Raw genomic sequence first — 20,642 nt, 5'->3', positions numbered from 1 at the left:
CCAATTCTTCCCATCCCCAACGTCGGAGTAGCTGCCGTACACACTCTGCTTATGTGGTCTTGCATTGTCATGTAGAATTATTGCACTGTCCACAAGATCCGGACGTTTATCTCGAACGCCATGCCGCACCAGGAAGTCTCTGTAGTACTGTGCGGTCACTGTTCTGCCATGAGGAACAAAGTGGCAAACAATGACACCCCTGACGTCATACGCGACGATCACCATCAATTTGACTGGGGAAGGTTTCTGACGCTCATTACGCAATATCCTGTGGACGGTGCGTTTCTCGATGCCGCTTGCCCTCTCTAACTCCAGCAATGTCCATCGTCTGTCTTCATCCATGAGGTGCTCGATGACGGCACGTGCCCAGTCGGTCCGCACACTCACCGGTCGTCTCAAACGTTGCTCATCACTGGTTGACACATGTCCTTGCTGAAACTTTCCTACCCACCGTGCTACTGTACGATATGGTAGGGCATTATTCCCAAGAGCTTCTACTAATTCCCTGTGGCATTACATCGCATTTCTCCCTCGGAGAGCGGCTATTTTGATGTAAGCGCGCTGCTCAACACGGGTTACTTCCATCTCGCACGGCACTCACCAACTGACTGATTTCAGAGCCCTCGCTACCACAGAGCCAGCTATCAAAGAGCCATCTGCTGTTCTGCATACACACTATGCCTGCAGAACTTCCATACGACACATATACGTTTTGTGATCCGTTCACAAATCTACAAGAAAAACAAAACAAAACAAAACAAACAAACAAAAAAACCTCTGTGTCGTTGGCTGTTCGGCGCCCCTCTCTAGCTCAGCGCCCGCCTGCGAAGAAGGCCTTGCAAGCCCGCATCCGCCGGCCCTGATTAATAACATGAAAATAATAGACAAATTTAATGAGTATTCTCATAATTACATAAGCTATGCTTTTCTTTTTTTATGCATATTTTATGCTTTTTAAAGTGTGTCACTGATTATGGAATTAACAATTTAAAAGATAAGTAATTAGGAGAAAAGCCGTGCATATACAAACGGATTTAAAAAAATTATTCAACTTAAATTTAAGAAATAAAATTCTATTATATAACAGTGATAATACACGATCATCACGAAATACGACAAATTTGGCGAACTTTTGGTGACGAACAATTTGTAAACAAATCCGAACTGCAAGAACGTCGTAAAATACTGTCAACTCTGAAATTTCCACGATTATATATTTAATGAATATATAAACATTTTAAAAATGATTCAGGCAGTTATATTACAACAAAACAGCAATAATTAAATCTACCCCTATTTCCACCGTCTATGACTTCACAGTGAGAGCCATCACCATATTGAAAGTTATCCGTGATCCTTCAGAAGCAGAACTTTCGTCTGATTGGTTGAACGTTCGAGGAACACGTCTCCAGCCGGAACATTTTCGGACAAGTTTTAAAATGTTCCTCGTAGCTGGAACATGTTCCTCCTAGCTAGACGAAACATTCCTCGGAAGCCTCCTGCTTAAAGTAGTGCTACTATAATCTCGTTTCTCGGAATTGTCCTGCGTAGCCGCGCGCGTCCCTCGAAGTTATAGTCTTATGTGGATTGCTTCTCTGCCTCAACACTTACGGATAGCTTACACTGTGTTTGTAATAGTACCTTGTGAAAAGAACTTTTAATGAAAGCTGCGTTCCTTTCTAACACGTGTGTATTCGAGGAATAATAGCATCGTTAGCTTAAACTGTGAGGCATTCAATCTGAATTTTATCCTTCCCAGAAATATCAAGTACTTACATATGAACAATTTAGACTTTCAATAATATTTTGGTTCAATGTTTTGTAATGATGATCCTACACAGAAATGTACACCATCTCCATAAAAGTCCTTTTGCGGTCTCTATTTTCGTAGCTGTTGGTTACAATGTTACAGACACATACAAGATCTTTCAAATGACGGAAATATCGATATTATGGCAATTCAAAACGTGAATTTTGTAAATTGTTATGAAATATAATTTTTATATTCTTCCCCAGTTCCTATAGCTATATTTAGTAAAATTCATAGTCATTCTAAAAAATGAAACATAAAATGTTTGACTCCAGCGCAGCAAAAATTAATCGAGACATTTAATTTACAATGGTGATAGATCATACTTCTTGAAAGTTCAGGGGTCGTACAAAAATTGAAGAGCAGATATATGAATTGATTTGTAACAAAAAATTAAATATTATTTTAGTAAATAGTTTCTGATGTTAACAGATTATGTGACGAGTACTGATATTCAAACTGCCGTGAAAAGGTTTGACCAATACAAATTTTTTCAAGGAAGATCTTTTTCACAGACTGATAGAATTTGTGTTCTAGGAAATAGAGTCAGGATTCAACTATTGGCATATAAACTACTCGTAAATATTTGCATATATTAAAATTAGAATATGTTTTCAGTCCAATGATTTCTTTTGCATGACTGTCAGATTATGATTCCGAGTAATAAAAATGCATGTCATTATCACTGACGTATTTTTAGAATTTGAAAACTCGCAAATTATTTACTTAAGATTGTTGTTGGCAAATGAGACAGAATAGTGAATTAAATTATAAATATGAATTAAAGTGTGTTACACTTTAGTAAATAAAAAAAAATATCATCGAGAATGTGTCTGAATGACATTAAATGGAAAGAAAAAGGAATCTCGAAGTTATTTTTTAATTAACTGCTTAAGAAGAGCAATAAATTTGATCTTCTGGCTCTGTAAGTTCAGTAAAAATCCCAAATTTTGAAGTCAAATATATCGGTCCTTATATTAGTCGTATAGTTTAACCTTTTTTTTTTTTCCTTTAGAATGAGGATAATCTTTTGCTAAATATAATCATAGGGACCCGAAGATCATATAAAAGGTTAGATTTCTTAATTCTTGCAAAACTGATTCTTGAAATTAAATACAAAACGAATATCCTTGTCATTTAAAACACGTTTATGACTGGAAATGTATGTCTAGGCAGTAGGTGAAGGCACTGTTGAAAGTGGGATGTGTATAAATTTAAAAATTTCATTGTTATTATCAAACTTATGTCTTTCATCCCAGAAATGTTATATAAAAGACTTACATAAGTATAAGACAAAGAATGAAAGTCGATGGTTCCTCGATGAAAGTCTCCGAATTTCCGATTCCATTCGATTCGCACAGTGCCATCGTGTATGGTACGGAATATCACTTCGGGTTTATCCGGCAAGAGAATGACTTTACTGAGTTTGATTATCTTTCCACTAGCATTGAATTCGAAAGAGTAATGTCCACTGGGTACTAAGCCTCTTATTTCGTAAACATCACCTAATATAAAAATCAAAGAATAAGAACAAATTACCGTATTTCCTAATAGACATATATATATATATATAATATGCATATTTCCTAATATACATTTATATGTAATGATTTCTCTGTAGATAACTTAATGTTAGAAGATAGCTTGAAACTGTTGCATAGATGGAACGATAGACTTGCAGAAAAACGTGCCGAGTTCAACACATAATTCATCCCTGGACATTTTTCATACATATCTTCAATCCCGTATCATTAATTTCTTAGGATATCTATTTTTAATTTTCACAAGACTGCGTCCTTTGAACCCCTCACAATGTTATATATGCTTATCACATCTTTAAACAATAGGTGAAAGCAGGAAAGCCATTATAGTTCGTCTGCCTCATCCGCCACCATGAGCGCAAACACACTCCCCCCTACAGCATATCTCTTTCCGTATCCGTATCCTGTTCCTATTTTATCAGTATACGGCCTTAAAAAAAAGGCCTTTGCTGATACATGGTTTCATACCTTGAAAAGGAAGCGTGATAAGAGGCATATACATAAATATGGAAGATCCTGCATGCACTCCTAGTGCAGTTGAAGAAGAGAAGACTTTCACGTGATCATTCACGTTGCAGCAAATAATAACGTCTCTTTTGGATTTGTCTATGTGGTTTGGCAGAATGCCAGCTAGGGTTGCGTTTGAGACGGCCGAGCTATAATTATGTGCTTGCAAAGCGACAGCAGGGAGAATGGTGACTGCATATTGAACAGCTGGGGTATTTATGAACTTTGTTTCAGTTTTGAATGGTGATTGGACAAGAGTGATACAGCATTGCGATAATTGCAGCTAAAGTAATGATGAAGGTGACTCAGTACAGATTCTTTAAAAGGCACGTAGCTAAATTACAAGGGCTGTTGCCAAATTAAGTTAGTAATTTGTTACTAATTTTGTTTCATATTTTATATTTTATACACGCACGCACATAAGGGCACATACAGTGGTGGCCAAAATTGTGGACACTTTTCGAAATTTTTATGTTTTTGAACTTTGTATGCTTATAGAAAATGTTACGTTTCGCAAAATGCATACTTGTGTGTATCATTTTAAAGAGAATTTATTACTGAATTCAATACAAAACACAAAATTCAATTATTTGCAGTACAAAAAAGTTATATGTACTTTAATATAAATAAAAAAACAGTTATAAAGTGGTTTGTAATGTCTAGCTTTCCTGGCCAATCACTGTTCTTGTTCTGAGAACCAATCAAATGTTAGTAACTGCCAGTAGAAGCTGACATCATGTTTACACTTGAAACAATTCATTATTTTGCTTTGTTCTGTAGAAGAGGACCTGTGTCTTATACACTGCAATTACAAGTAGGAATTTTTGTAAAAATTTTTAATATTTAGTCAAGAAGCAATGACATCAAATAAAAGAGTAGATTGGACACCTAGAAAGAGATGTAATATTATTGTGTTATGAGAAAGTGGTCTTTCCTATGCTGAAACTGCAAGACAGGTGGGTGGTTCAGTGACTACATCTGGAGTCCGAAAATTTTGTGTACGATATCAGGAGACAAATTCAATAAAAAACAAAGAAGGAAAAGGCCGAAAAAGGTGCACCACATCTATTGATGACAGAAGAATAAAAAGACTATGACTCCAAGATAGAAAAATGTCATCAGCGGCCATCAGAAGTGATCTGAATGATGCTGGTGTTTCTGTCAGTTCAAGAACAATCTTGAAAAGATTAACAGATGTTGGACTGAGAGGTAGAATTCCACGAAAAAAAGCCTTATCTTTTTCGGCCTTTTCCTTCTTTGTTTTTTATCGAATTTGTCTCCTGATATCGTACACAAAACTTTCGGACTCCAGATGTAGTCACTGAACCACCCACCTGTCTTGCAATTTCAGCATAGGAAAGACCACTTTCTCATGACACAATAATATTACATCTCTTTCTAGGTGTCCAATCTACTCTTTTATTTAATGTCATTGCTTCTTGACTAAATATTAAAAATTTTTACAAAAATTCCTACTTGTAATTGCGGTGTATAAGACGCAGGTCCTCCTTCTACAGAACAAAGCAAAATAATGAATTGTTATATGTTAATAATAATAATCACATAATTGTTGTTAATAATGCATTATATGGAGTGATGAAACTAAGATATCGTTATTCGGTAGTGATGGGCAAAAATATGTAAGATGTAGAATTGGAGAAGAGCTACATCCTGACTGCATTCAAGCAACTGTGAAGAACCCAGTTAGAGTTATGATTTGGTCATGCATGTCAGCAGATGGTATTGGTCGCCTTCATGTCATCGATGGGTCACTGAATGCCAGAAAATACATTGACATTATTCTAGAACCAAAACTTCTACCTTCCATCAGAGATCTCTTTCCCAACAATGCTTCGTTTATTTTTCAACAGGATTCTGCTCCTTGCCACACTGCCAAAATATCGAAAGAATGGTTTCGTACAAAGAGCATTAAATTGTTGTTATGGCTAGGAAACAGTCCTGACCTCAATCCTATCGAAAATTTGTGGCACCGTTTGAAAACTCTTGTCCGAATGAGGCGCCCATCAAATAAAAGGGAACTAATTGAGGCTATAATTGTTTCCTGGCATCATGTAATAAAAAAAGAAGAGCTTAAAACTCTTGTCAGCTCAATGAAACGTCGATGTGAAGCTGTAATCAAAAATAAAGGGTACCCTACTAAGTACCGATAACTCACTGCAATCATCACTATCTAATGTATATCGATATATTTTTGTATTGTAAATAATTGAATTTTGTGTTTTGTATTGAATTCAGTAATAAATTCTCTTTATATGTACAAGTTTGCATTTTGTGAAACGTAACGTTTTCTATAAGCATACAAAGTTCAAAAACATAAAAATTTCCAAAAGTGTCCACAATTTTGGCCACCACTGTATGTATTACCAATCACAAACACAGTTGGAATGCGAAGAAAAATTCAAAGTCTAAAAATACTAATGTGTAAGGTGATTACAGCTAGAAAATAATCAAAGTTGACCTTTTACAAATTGCAACGCTTGCTAGATCATTCGCCTTATCAGTTAACTGATTGCATGTTGGACCCTTCGTCTTCTGGGCGTTTGCACACGCACCGACTGCGAGTTTGAGATTCTGCCCGTGAACCGGCTGTTTCATATTACTGATGAGTGACTAAGGAATGAGAAGTATATGGGCACTATGAAAACAGGAAGAAGAAAGAAGAACTTAAACAGGAAAGAACTCCTAGGAGATTATTCCTAAAATTTGTCAGTTGTTACTCAAAACCAACAATGGAGATTCTGATCATGAAACTTTGAAAGGGGAGGTCATGAAAAAGGAGAATGCTTTTTTTATTCTTATACAAAAAAATTTTCTCTTTCTTTATTTCTTATATAAAAAAGATCAACTAAATGAAATTCTGGAAGAGCTCAAAGCCTTAAATAATTTAGAATATGAAAAGAATGGTTAAATTGAAAATAAAACACTCAACAAGGACGGTGATTGAAGATGCCCAAGAAAAACAGTGTAAATGTTAAAAAGAAATGAGACAGAATTAGTCAGAAAAGCCTAAAAATATAACCTGCTTCAGAGAGATTTCGAAGGAAAAAAAAAATGAAAGGGGGAACGATAGAGAAGAGACTCAATACGCACCTAATAAAGACACCTGCCGCTTTATGGAGTTGTGGCAGAATATTTCAATTGGATGGATACAGCCGCGTGACTACTGCACTCCATATTGTAATCATCAGAACAGAAATTATCTGGGTATGCCTATGACCTCATTTTTTAGCGGTTTCTGCGAAACATTTGAAGTGGTGATGAGAAACAACGAGACTAAAACAGAGCTGAAGGAGAGATGGAACATCTTCAGGAAATTTAACAAGACATCTAGAAGAAAAAGAAGTTCAATTCTGCTTGTATTTACCGAAAAACGAAAAGTCTCATTTGTATATTCAAATGTTTAGCCAAGTACACTGCGAGGGGAAAAAAAAAAAAAAAAAAAAAGACTGTTCTATATCTCCCGTTCTACTGGGGCGATTAACGAAATTCAAATTGCGTTTTTCATGTCTCGAAAGCGCGACTTCCCACGATCGATTCTACAACTCAAATTATGCCTAAATATTAAATTTTTTGTAAAATTTAGTGAGAAATTTGCGGAGAAATTCAAAAACTTATGAAAAGTTAAATTCTTTGATTAAAAATTAATTAAATGATTGGGCTTCGAAAAAAAAAATTGTAACAAATTTTATTGTTCCAATCATAGATACTCTAAAGTGGAAACGAAGATTGCCATTTAAATTTTTTCTTAAAGCAGGGTCTCTGGAGGAAAATGAAAGAGTTGAGAATTAAAAATGAACAAAGCAAAAATGAAGATTACATCCCTTGTTGTTCCATGGATCTACATGCCTATGGAATATGTCGATAATGACTGGCTTCTTACATGAGAGAACTTAGCAGCTGATACAGGGTTAAAAAATTTAGAATTCCTTTTTTGACGAATGGTTTACATATGATGCCATGACGATACAAATGTGAAATGGGAAAATACGCAGGATCTGTTTAAAAGTAGGACTGGAAAACTGATTTACATTAAAAGGTATAGCAAATGTGTTAGATGCTGGCAAAGCATTTATGCAACCAGTACGTAATATAAGAGGTTAAAAACGTCGTTTAGTAGTTTCTAGTTTCACTGGTAATTTAAATATTAATAGTTATCAAGTTAAAAAAGTAAAAAATTGTATCAAACCATATATTGTTAAAATTAAAATAAGGCTTCAAAATTCCATATACTTTTTAAATCTCTAAATTTGTTGCCTTGATATATGCAATTAATTGTTAAATTTTTTTTCCAGTATTGGCAATGGCAATTTGCTAGCCTGCTCATTTGATTAATGTCGTGACAGCAAAGTATAGCGCAAACATAAAAAATAAGCTGCAGATTTATAAAGGCTTCGGAAAGTATAATTATTTAATGACCCCAAATCCAAAGCTTTTCCCTTATATAGTTCCGTGATTTTGGTCACATAGACACGTTGGACAATGGGCTACTGCTTGGTACTCTTCTCACCGTTCTTTCTCTAAACGAAAACATTTATTTTATAGCTTCTAAGAAAAGGGATGCTTACCTTTTTTCCATGTAGTGCGCACAATACTAGAATTGAGTTTTTCCGCATATTTCACTTGAATAAACGAAGCATTGCTGGGGACGCTGACTTTGAATCTGACAGAGCTTTCTGTCACTTTTTTTACTTCAACGTTAAAAACGGTATCAGTAACATTGTCTGTTTCGTTGTTTCCTACAAACATAAACCAGAAAAAAATGTATTTGCATAATAAATAAATGACAAGAAAAGAAACAATTTTTAGATACAGTTTGCCGACAAATTCCTCATAAAGAATTTTTATTTATGCAAGGAATAAAATAATATGCGTATTTACTTCATTCCAACCAATGACCTTCTCTGTACTTCTAAGCTTCGTCCGCATGGAGGTTTTTAAAATCACAATTGGTCTAAAGTGAGCATCGTTGCTAGGCAACCAGACCTTGCTACGTCAGAAAAGCGGGTTTAAGGATTTTGCTTAAATGTTCTAACTTTTCAACTTTATATTATTTGGTATAAAGGCCGACCAATCACAGCGAAGCAAACAGCTGAGGGTTTCGTTGAGTAGCTACACATTTACGCATGCGCAACTTTCTCTGCCCTGATTGGCTGTGACTTCAACCTTGCTCTACCGTATCAAACATATTTCTGTAAAAAAAGGCGGCCAATTTTAATTTGCATGGGGGGGGGGCGTGGGTCTAGGCTCGGCACTGCGTGTCTTCTTACGTACGCGTAGATAGATTACTTGTTAGCAACTGCCTGAAGTACTCGAAATGCGCCAGTGTTCTTATAATTCATCAAGAAATGTTCAATGAACAATAGCAATTGCCGGGCTCAGTCGATCTTTCTCGTTACTCTTACAAATACTTCAGTAGATTAATGTTACACGGTTATTTGAATGTCGATGACCCATTCATTTAGTAAGATATTGCAGACATCCGAACTAGTTCATTATTTGTTAAGCATACCGTATTTTACGCAGTTCCAAGGGGTGTCTCAACTGTATAACTCAACATTTAATTTAAGGAGATCTTAACAGGTTGGCAACTGCACGAAGCTAGGGAAAGAAACACAGCTTTTCCGTCGTCTCCTAAATAGGCGAAGGAGCTACCAATGATAATGATGGTAAAGCTTGAAATATTATGAGTAGCGCAATTGTGATTTTGCCTTTATTTTCGATTGAGGATAATCTTTCCACCTTTTTTCTGAAATATATGTACAAGGTGTGTTCGAAAAGTTCGGTGAATTTTACTATAAAAAAAGGAAACAAGAGAAACAAGCAAAATAGCTTTACTGGTCTTCAAAGTATTCGCCATTAGCAACAATACACTTTTGACATCGGGTGTACAATTGTTGGAAACTGTCTGCAAACGCTTCTTTCGGTATGGCTCGAAGCACCGTTGTCACACGTTGTTGGATCTCAGTAATGTAGGAAAAGTATTGGCCTTTCAGAACTCCTTTGAGGCGGGGAAACAGGAAGAAGTCCGCGGGAGCCAGATCTGGAGAATATGGAGGGTGATCCAAAACTGGAACCTGGTGCCTGTCGAGGAATTGGGTTACACGGATCGCAGTGTGCAACCGGGCGTTGTCATGGAGCAGATTCCACTGTCCATTCCGGTACTATGCTCGAATCCGGCGTATGCGTAGCAGCAGCCGTTTCAAAACTCCCTCGTAGCAAAACTTTGTGTTTATGCGTTGCTCCATGTCACACCGACAATCTTTCTCACACTGACTGTGTTAAACTGCTCATAGCGTGAGCTTCCTCTTATCTGTCGTAAAATGGCCGTTAGATGGCTCTAGATGACATTTCTCTCACTGCGTCTGCGTGAGTGCAAGATCCTAACCGGCGCGGTTTTTTAATTATGAGACCAATCACCGAAATTTTCGAACACACCTTGTAGTGAAAATTTAGCTACCAAGATTCTGCAGATAGTAATAAAAAAAAATATCGCAAAGGGATTTTCGATCCCCAAATGGCGAATGTTTCGACAAATTTGAGCAGAATTTAAATATTTCGTAAAATCTTCAAAACGCCACTGAATTGCAAATACGGTGCAGTGCATATTTTCATATTCATATTTACATCGATGTAGCAGTTAATTTTTTGAAACATACGTATTTTTAAATGAGCAAATGCATTTGCAGTTTTTTTTTTTTTTTTGTGTATTGCTTTATTTCTGATAATTTTATTATTTTACCGGAAACGCTTCCTAGGTTTTTCAGTAAAACTGAAATCTGCGTTTAATTGAATTTTGATGTAATTTTAGGGAAAATATCGTGTTGAAACTACAGGGATGGCCTACGAGCACCTGAGCGGTAAAAGCCCCTAAACACCGGTAGTTCTGTCCGGGGTTCGAGTCTCGGCGAACGGACCGGATGCATGGGAGTTTTCATGGTTTTTTCCATCTGTAACGTCGATACAAGCCAGTTTTCCTAAAAAAGTCCTTTCCGTGTAGTTTCAAATGACAGAATGATCCAATTTTTTTTTTTTTTTTTTTTTTTTTTTTTTTTTTTATCAGCCCAGGCTAATTATCATCTTTGATACCGAGGGACCCGCTTTCGAATCCCGCAGAATTTGCATGGGTGTAAATTGTCTGTCCATTCACAGCGGGTAACGGTGGTCCATCTATTTAGGCACCTCCATAATAAAGTGGCTACCGTTGTCGGTCTTAGTAGCAGCCAACGCCTATAATGGCTAGTGTCCGCCATTTGGGGGGTGGGACTATCATTTTGGATTCACCGCGCTTTAAGAATATTCTCCTCCAGTGCCTTAGGTGAAGAAAATGCTGATATAAATCTCTGCCATGCGAAATATTGGAGTTGGTTTTTTAAGTTAATTATAATCATATTCTTAACACTTAATTTATGCTACTTTATATATATATATATTTTCTTAAATACAAACTGCTGTTAATTTTTTATAAATATTTTTGCTTTTGCGAGCTGCAAGTAACTAGTTTTCAATCTAACTTGCAAAATTGACTGCTATAGTCTAAAAATTAGAGAGATATGTGATTAGACTTTTAATTTTAAGCTGTGAATGTATTTTTTAATTTTAAGCTGTGACTGTGAATGTATTTATTCTTTGGAGGCATAAATACATTCACAGTCTTTTAAGATTACAGAGCCATGGATTTGAAATCAACACATTTTGAGCAAGAGGATATTTATTTTTGAAATGCGAATTTAATATATACTATCTTCATTTTTTGTATTATCCAGACAGTTATACAGAAATTATGTATTGTCAGTATTATGTATTTATACAGAAATTATGTATTATGTATTGTGTGCAGAAATTATGTATCATGTATTGTATGTAGAAATTATGTATTGTCTTCATTTACTCGACAAAAATTTATCATAGGCTACTGTAACGTTTACCGAACTTCAGTGATGGAAATACTAAGACCAGTTGTCCTTTTAAATGGTTATTTTGGATATTAGTACAAGTTTTCTTGGTTAACTAAAAGATAAAAGATGTATATGGGAAGTTATGCCAATTTTTTTAAAAGTGGTTACTCGAATGCATTTTTGCGAAGAATGCCTTTTTTTCTTGAAGAGCCAGAATAGCGCACATTTATCTCCTAATAAATCCGACGCTGTACATTCCGAAGGCAACTAGGTTCACCAGCTGCCGAAAGGTAAAATCGCTGAAAGCTGGTAGCTTGGTCCGAGGTTCGAATCCCGCGAACGGGCAAGCTGCATGGGCATTTTCGGGGTTTTCCCATGTGTGACGGGTTTTCCCCATGTGTAACGTGTATACGAGCCAGTTTCCCTTAGAAAGTCCTCCACGAAGGCATCCCTCCCCTTAGGCAGACAGCCCTCGAGGCTTTGCCATAATCACACACACCCATGTGTGACGTGTATAGGAAACAGTTTCCCTCTGAAAGTCCTCCACAAAGGTATCCCTCCTCTTACGCAGATAGCCCTAGTGTGCTTTGCCATAATTTCAATAAACCAAACCAACCAACCGCCAGCCGAAGGCAGCTATCCGCAGAAAAGAAGCCAAATAAAACTGGAGATGAAATAAGCCCCACCGAAAAAAAAACATAAAGTTTCAGATTTTAAATTAAGTCCAAAGAAGTGTTTTCTTAACATTTTCTCTGTCACATTTATTAAATATCACGTTCTTCGCACTTAAACCATAAAATTCAATTCAAGAGCGCCCACCAGCGGCCGAGCGGTAAAATCGCTGAACACTGTTAGCTCGGTCCGAGGTTCGAATCCCGCGAACGGGCTGGCTGCATGGGCGTTTTCGTGGTTTTCCCCATGTGTAACGTGTATACGAGCCAGTTTCCCTTAGAAAGTCCTCCACGAAGGCATCCCTCCTCTTAGGCAGATAGCCCTCGAGGCTTTGCCATAATCACACACACACACAATTCAAGAGCAATATCGCAAAATTGCAATTTTGCGATATTGCAATTTCAAGAGCAATATCGCGCTCTTGCTCACCATTGCTCACTTTGAAACCCTTGAAATTATTAATCAAAAATTTGTTAAAGTTTTACAAAATATGAAATCGATAATAAAACAAATTCCAAATTTCAAATTTGGGCTTCCACATGCCTATATTCGCAGTAAGATTACGTCATTCAAAATTCGATTACTCTAATGTACCGTTGTTTTATCACAATGCAAGAAATATACATACATTTATGCAGAGTCTTCCTTATTTAATTTCTTTTACTATAGTACAGGGCGATAATATTTGGTGGCAACAATTTGAAAAGTAAAACAACGCTTTTAGTGAATCGACGCAAAATGCCAAAACGAAATCAATAGTCCTTCTGGGAAAATTGCCACTTTGGACTAAAAAGCACTAAAGGTTTGTATATTTAGCCATCACTTAGTTTAAAGCAAGCGTTATTTAAAAGAATCGGCTACAAAATTACTTACCAGAATTCGGCAAGATGATAATTTCGAAGACCTTGCTACTTAAGCCATGTGTATTCTTAGCTGAACATGTGTATTCACCGGAATCATTTCGAATCGTCGTTTTGAAGACTAGAAACGATGCGTTCGTAGTGTAAGTTGTGAAAATTCTTTGATGTGGATCAGACAATATTTCGTACGTATTCTAACGGGAGTAAAAGAAAATGTGTATTAAGAAATAATTTTTATGCATTTTTTATATATTAACCTTCAAGCATAAAAGAATTACATAGAAGAATTAGAATCATCTACACAACAAATATACTGAACGATTCTTTGCGCAAAATTGTATCGAAACGTCACTTTTCGATTGTACGTATTGTTCACTTTTCGATTGTATATTGAATTTCGTCTTATTTTAGTGATAAAATCTCCGAAAGTGTCTTTGCCTTATTTCCGGTATTGTATGTGCTTGATGAAGATCGACATGAATATCTACAGACGCATCGTATATCAATAAACAGTTTCCACAGAACGATATCATCAGTACCTTTACGTAAAAGGGATACAACACTGCTTGTGTCTCATATCATTGCCGATTGACTGTGGACTTCGAATATGAACTCACTGTTCTCGTGCCCAATCTTGCTAAGAATTTCCTAGTAGGATATACATGTCGCAATGTATTTGCAAGCTACAGGGTTATTATTACTGCATATTAACACGTACTGTGGTTACATGCATAAAAGCAATATCAGCTTAACTGCTATTGTGTTTCTATCTTTCAATATGCTTGTTTTGTTGTAGATCTAATCTTCCGTATATTTTTATTCGCGATAATAGCCTTCTTAACAGCGTTTGAGTTTACTGCAGATAGAAGTGGATCATGAAAACTAAACAAGTTAATCGTAATTAATTTTCATTTTCTTTCAAGGGACGGCAAAATGTACAATGAAAAATAAAATATACAATAAATCTTAATAATAAATCCTTTTGAAAACGTAGAATAAATGTACTTGATATTTTGATCAGGATCTGGCTGAACATGATCAGCATCAGCTGGTACAAATCATTTCATGCCTAAGGAATACAACAATGCCTTAAATAACATTGGTTGGTCATCGGTCAAGGGAAAAAAGTCTGATATATTCGCCCCTGCAGTCGAAAAGAGATCAAAACCAGACAATGGCTAACATTGCTCAGCAGTTATGCACTACAAACGGACGACAGGTGTCCCGGTTTACTGTGATCAGACGACTTCATAAAGGTGGTCTGAACGCTGCATAGCACTCACAGCATCCCGACGGTGACACCGTTTGCAGTAGTTAAGAGAACACGAAGACTGGACACCTCAATGGAGTCATGTCCTCGTTACCGATGAGAGTCATTTCAGTCTGACAAACGATATGGAGAATAGGGATACGTTTACATCGCACTAACACCAGGGAAAGAGACAGTTGAGGTAGTCCTGGCGTGCATGTATAGGGAGGCATTATTAAGAACCGACGGACGAAGCTCCACATTTCCAGCAGAGGTTCACTTTTACCGAGGATCATTATTGTGATGAAGTTATCCTCTCTTACTTGAGTCTTTTAAAGGTGCCATTGGTCTCAAAATTGTTTTTATGGATGGCCGTTGTTGAGGAGCGCCTGGAAAGTGAACATATACACAAAATGGAATGGCTAGCGTGCTTCCCTAATTTAAATCCCACTGAACATTGTGAGATACTTGGTGACACTGTCTTACCCCCCGGAGAACACCGGACAAATGAAAAATGCTCCTTGAAGAGTGGGAAGATTTACCCGAAGAACTGTTACATAATCTAGTGTTGAGTATCGACAGACTGTGCGAAAGCATGCTAAGGTTACTTGGTTTGTTGCTCTTTCTTCTGGCCAGACAGTTTTTTATATCAATTCCATTCTATCAACAAAGCCTTTTGCTATTCGTTTCATACTGTGTGCGTATGTTTTCGCAACTAGTAAATTTTACTAGTAATTTATGTACTATATTGTTGGTCTGCAATTTTATGTCAGCCAGTTAATCTTTTGCGGAATAATGGTCAAAATCAGAAAATTTGCTTAAGTTTTCCACACTAGTGTATATAGAACGCATTGAAATGACATAATTTGTTTTCAGTGGGTTCAATATTTAAAAATTTTAAATCTTTTTAAAAATGTTTTTTACTTTGAATTTGAGCTATTTGCGGAGTTCTTGATTAAGAAATGATGTCACAGTACTCTTTGAAGAAATATATTTTAAATATATGTATTGACCTGCAAACTGCATTTTATAGTCTTGCATTTTTATTATCAAGAAAACAGAAAACAGGGGATTTCAAGGTCTCTAAAACAAATGAACATGACTATACCTTATCGTACCAAATGTAGTCTAGAGGTGGATCGCCATCAGCAAGGCACAACACATCTAAGCGTTCACCTTCTGAAGCTGAATATACTTCATAGCCTTTCTCGAATTTTGGAACACCTATAAATTCACATTTCAGGTGTAATAAAAAATTTAACCTCATACATAAACGCGCTAAAATAGCTCTCTTTTGTTATACATTTAAGGGATCCAATTCATTCCAACTAAAAGCTATTTTGGATGACATTTGTTTTCTTATAACCAATGGTAATTATTATCTGCAATTAAAGATTAAAATATGCAGTAATGTTTAACAAAAGCATCGTTAAATTTAAACTGAACTTTATCAAAGTGTCGCTATTATGTGAACACTGAAAAGAGGTTGAAGTGCTTAATTGAAAGCAAAAGAAGTGGGACTTCGAATAGGCTTTTCCAAGCCTTCATTAGCGACGCAGTAGAAGGTACGCTATTGATAAGGTTGCTATGTAGAATTTCTCGAAAGTTTTAGGAATTTTTTACATAGAAGTCTGGTTAATTTTAACATTATACATTCGTTTCTTCGTATTTAAAGGAGCGCGTTTTAAAACTTCCTTTTCTTAAATGTTGTTAAATTTAAAGAAGATCCTTTATTTCGTTCCTTCTAAAATTAGAAAACAATCTTACTAGCAATATGAACAATGCATTTTCAGGCTATTTACAATTAGATTAGAATTTCTAATAGTTTAAAGTTGATGTTTAACAATTCTATTTTCCAGTATTATAACGTACTTTTAGTTAAAGTTAAAAACGATTTATTAGTATTCTTCAAAACGTAAATTAGTGCGAAATAAAATTTTAACATAAGGATACAATTTCTAGAGTAAAATTTAAATGATTCCATCGGAATTCCCTAAATCATGTGCCAAGCGTGTGTCCTCTTCAAACTTTTAAAGTGAAAATATGATATTTAACAAAAGACAGTAGGCATTAAAAATGTTAGTATATTTTTTAGAGGTAACAAGATTATTGATAAATCTGCCGCTCGAAAAGCGGTTTTATTGTTATTTATAAATACCAGAATATTGTAGTTATTTTTGTTTCTTAAATGACAATTACGTAAAAAAGTAAGCAAAACATACAACAGTACAAGAGATTTCTGTAAGAAGGTTCTGATTAAAATGTAAAAGTATATCACACATCACCTTTGATACGGAGAAAATAGACGCTTGCTTATTAAGCATTTTATACAAGCCTTTGGGATAAATAAGCATACATCAAAGAGGTAATCAATTTCGTGCGCAAGAATTGCGGAATGCACTATTGCAACAGTTCCTGGGTAAATTCCTTATAATGAGATGGGAAGAGAATATTACTAATACAGTGCAATAAATTCTGTAAATTAGTACTAACACATTACAATAAATTCTGTAAAGCTTACTGTGTATTAGTTAAAAAAAAATCTGAAAGGTTTCAGATTTTAAATTACGTCCAAATGGGCGTCTTTTTAACGTTTTGTGTGTTACCTTTGTTTATTAAATATCATGTTCTTCGCCCTTAAACCATAAAATTGAGTTCAACAACAATATCGAAAAATAACTTTAAAATGAGCATATCTTTAGAATTTCCGATACACAGTTCCGCGCGCTGAGATAAAAAGGTTTCCCCCCTCCCCGTAGAGTGTTGCTATTGTTCGCTTTTAAATCATTGAGTTTGTTAATCAAAAATTTGTTAAAGTTTTACAAAATATAAAAGAGATATTAGAACGAATTCCGAATTCCAAATTTGGGCTTCCAGATGCCCGTAATTTGGGTGGAAACGTATATTATTCAAAATTGGATGGCTCTAGGTACCTTTTTTTTGTCACAATGCCAGAACCATATATTCATTTAAGGAGATTCTTCATTAGTTAATTTCTTTATATATAGTATAGGGCGATAATATTTGGTGGCAAAAATTTGAAAAGTAAATCGGACATTTACAGTGAACCCAACGCAAAATGCAAAAACGAAAATAATAATACTTTAGGGAAAATTGCCCCTTTGGACATTTGGGCTAATTTTCCTTTGGGCTAAAATATTAAAAAAAAAATCTGTTTTTGGAATTTCCGATGGACTGTCTCATGCGCTGAAGATAGATATATATATATTAAAAAATTCCCGTACAGGTTTCTCGACATTTTATCATAGATAAAATTCTTTAGATATGATAAAATGTCTAGGAACCTAATAAACTAAGTAGCGAATTATCGCTGAGTTCCAATAGTTACTACAAAGATGTGAGAAGGGGTTAAAATACCTTTTTATTACATCAAAGAAATAATAGCAGATGGTCCATTCTTACAAAGAAAGCCTCCACTCAGGCTTTTAAATCAGGATAAGAAAAATAATAAACTAACTTAATACTAAATTAAATAGACTTAGCCGAAGCTAGACACAAATACCTAACTTAGTTGGCCCTTAAATTAACCTAGCAGGCGATTATCAACAAGCACGAACAATACGGCCGAGCATAACAGATTCAAGAACAAAGTAGCCAGAAGACAAACACGTACCACTAACGACTCTTAAGCACTCTTTCGAAGTAAGTTAAACGTCTTTTAAATACTTCTTCTAATAAATGGGAAACAAGATTTGAAAGGAAAGGGTTTCAAAATTTAAACTAACTATTATAAAACTAAAATACACCTTACACAGTGTTGCCATCGCTCGCTTTGAAATCTTTGAGTTTGTTAATAAAAATTCGTTAAAGTTTTACAAAGTTTTAAATACACAATAAAATATTTAAAAAAGCACATATTTAGAATTTCCGATACAGAGTTTAAAGCGCTAGAGATAAAAAATGCTTCTTCCCGCACAGTATTGCCATAACTCGCTTTGAAATCACCGAGTTTCTTAATAAAATTACGTTGAGTTTTATAAAATACGAACTAATAACACAAATTCCAAATTCATGCTTCCAGGTATCCATATTCGAGTGGAGGACTATGTTATTCAAAATTTGATAGCTCTATATATCGTTGTTTTGTCATAACAGGAAAAACATGCATACATTCATGCAGATTCTTCCTCATTTAATTTCTTTAAATATAATACAGGATGATAATATTTGGTGGCAACAATTTGAAAACTGGTTCAGACTTTTATAGTGATTCAACACAAAATCTCGAGTAATAGCCCTTCTGGGCTAACGATCCTTTGGGCTAAAAAATGGGCATCGCTGGTCATACACAATTTGAAAGATACCAGTACCTTAAATTATTACTTTTATTTACTTGTTTAGCTTTTAACAGATGATATTTCTAAAAAGCGAACTACAGGATAGCTATTCCGTTCGCATCTATAGACACTATAAAAGAAATTGTATCTTATAATTAAAAATGAAGTTATCTTCTTCTGCTGCTTGATTAATAATAAAGAAGATTAATTAATCCTTTTTCATCTTTTATCCATTTTGCTTACCTATGCCTTAAAATCAAATTTAAAATAATAAAATTTTTAGTTAAAATATAATCATCCAAAAATTAACTCCTTAAAAGAAGAAAAATATATATTTTTGTTTACCTTGAGCTGCCAAGATATAATTCAGGAAGCAAACGAAGACTAACTTCCCAAACATGTCTGATTCTCTCCGAACTTCTTAAACAAGTATTGCTTCTGAGGAACAAGCAAGAAACTATGAAGAAGACAATGCATCAGATAAGATAATTGAAAAAACATTGCATTTCAAAAGTCAGCGTTATGAATAACAATTCTTTCAAGTACCTTTTAATGGTTTCTTTTCAAGTGGAGTGCAAATGAAAACACAGAGGAATTTATTCAGAGTAACTGGGACTTAATATTCAGGTTAACTGGGATTAACAAGGATTGAGATATATCGATTCGGACATTCGAAAAAAATTGAATAATTGGGTTGGTTATTTTTTTCATTTTGCAGGACAAATATATTTTTAATGTAATGCAAACGATGGAATTTATTATCTTCTATTTCTTATCGTATTTTATCTCAGCAAAGATTAAGCACTTAAAAAATAATACACAGTATACTTAAGGAAATACGATATGTTATCCTCAAAGCTAAAAATTACAATATAAAAAGAAAGTGCAACATAGGCTAGAAAGTAATTTACTTTAATTACGCTGAATACTGCAAGCAAAAAATGCTTATATGAAGAGTAATTGATATTAGTTTTACTTAAAAAAAAAAAAAAAAAAAAAAAAAAAAAAAGCATTTGCTACCATCAAGTATACTAAATCACGGAGTTAGTGAAAATCAATAGCCTTATGTAATTAATGCTCAAAGGCTATATTTTAGGGAAATTCACATGCGATACAGGTTCATTAAAATTAATTTAAAAGCTTCTTAATAATCCTTAAATTAATAATAATAATCCTTCTTCTTAAAATATCACGTTTTGTCTTTTTATATAATTTGACTTATAAGTCAGTTTATTTAATGAATGAATAAAGTGATTACAAGATATATTTCACAAAGCCGCAAAAATACCCCTCTTAATGTCTCTTCAATAGTTTCTTTAGACTCACTAATTTTCCATTTGGATGTTAACGCCAGAATTTTCTTTTCTTCTTCCTCTCTATGGCTATGCTTTGAAATTTCAGTATCATTTTTCATTTGGAAAAAGTTATAAGGTATTTTCTCTCTCCTTCCAGCACGACTTCGCGCTGTAGCACACTCGGTGCATATTATGCTCACGAATTAAAAGGTGGTGGACAATAATTCGTCATCACCAAGATTTGGGGACTGGATCCCCTCTTTCCCAGTCGCCGTTTAACATGGGAAGCACATAAGGTATTTTGTTTCTCCTTCCAGCATGCTTTCATGGTGTAACGGTAGCACAGTCGGCACATATTCGAGGACCCCAGGTTCGAGTCCCGGCGAGGGCACTGCCCATTTTTCGCGTCTCCAGGATCAAAATCCCTAATGACTCTGCAAATTATAAATTATTTTTTACTAATTTAAATCTATCAAAGATTTTTCTTTTCGTAA

General features: G+C 35.0%; 1 protein-coding gene across 2 annotated transcripts in view; it reads right to left on the bottom strand.

The window, feature by feature from the left end:
• LOC118185335 (palladin-like) overlaps window positions 1–19,576 on the bottom strand; it is a 29,327-nt gene extending 9,751 nt beyond the window's left edge. The window contains exons 1-6 of one of the 2 annotated variants that reach the window (XM_035355176.2): window positions 19,400–19,573; window positions 19,199–19,310; window positions 15,664–15,779; window positions 13,320–13,500; window positions 8,445–8,615; window positions 3,092–3,315 (exon numbers count right to left, since the gene is read on the bottom strand). In XM_035355176.2, the coding sequence (XP_035211067.1) occupies window positions 3,092–3,315; window positions 8,445–8,615; window positions 13,320–13,500; window positions 15,664–15,779; window positions 19,199–19,253 (747 nt within the window). In that variant the 5' untranslated portion in view covers window positions 19,254–19,310; window positions 19,400–19,573. Of the gene's footprint in view, window positions 1–3,091; window positions 3,316–8,444; window positions 8,616–13,319; window positions 13,501–15,663; window positions 15,780–19,198; window positions 19,311–19,399 lie in introns of both variants that reach the window. The other variant, XM_035355177.2, reaches the window with a different exon arrangement.
• Between the last annotated feature and the right edge of the window lie 1,066 nt (window positions 19,577–20,642).

The sequence above is a fragment of the Stegodyphus dumicola genome, chromosome 3, assembly GCF_044657685.1.
Source record: "Stegodyphus dumicola isolate Sdum_Otavi_A_Nest chromosome 3, ASM4465768v1".
Classification (NCBI taxonomy): Eukaryota; Metazoa; Arthropoda; class Arachnida; order Araneae; family Eresidae; genus Stegodyphus; species Stegodyphus dumicola.
This window is presented reverse-complemented; position numbering and strand designations above follow the sequence as displayed.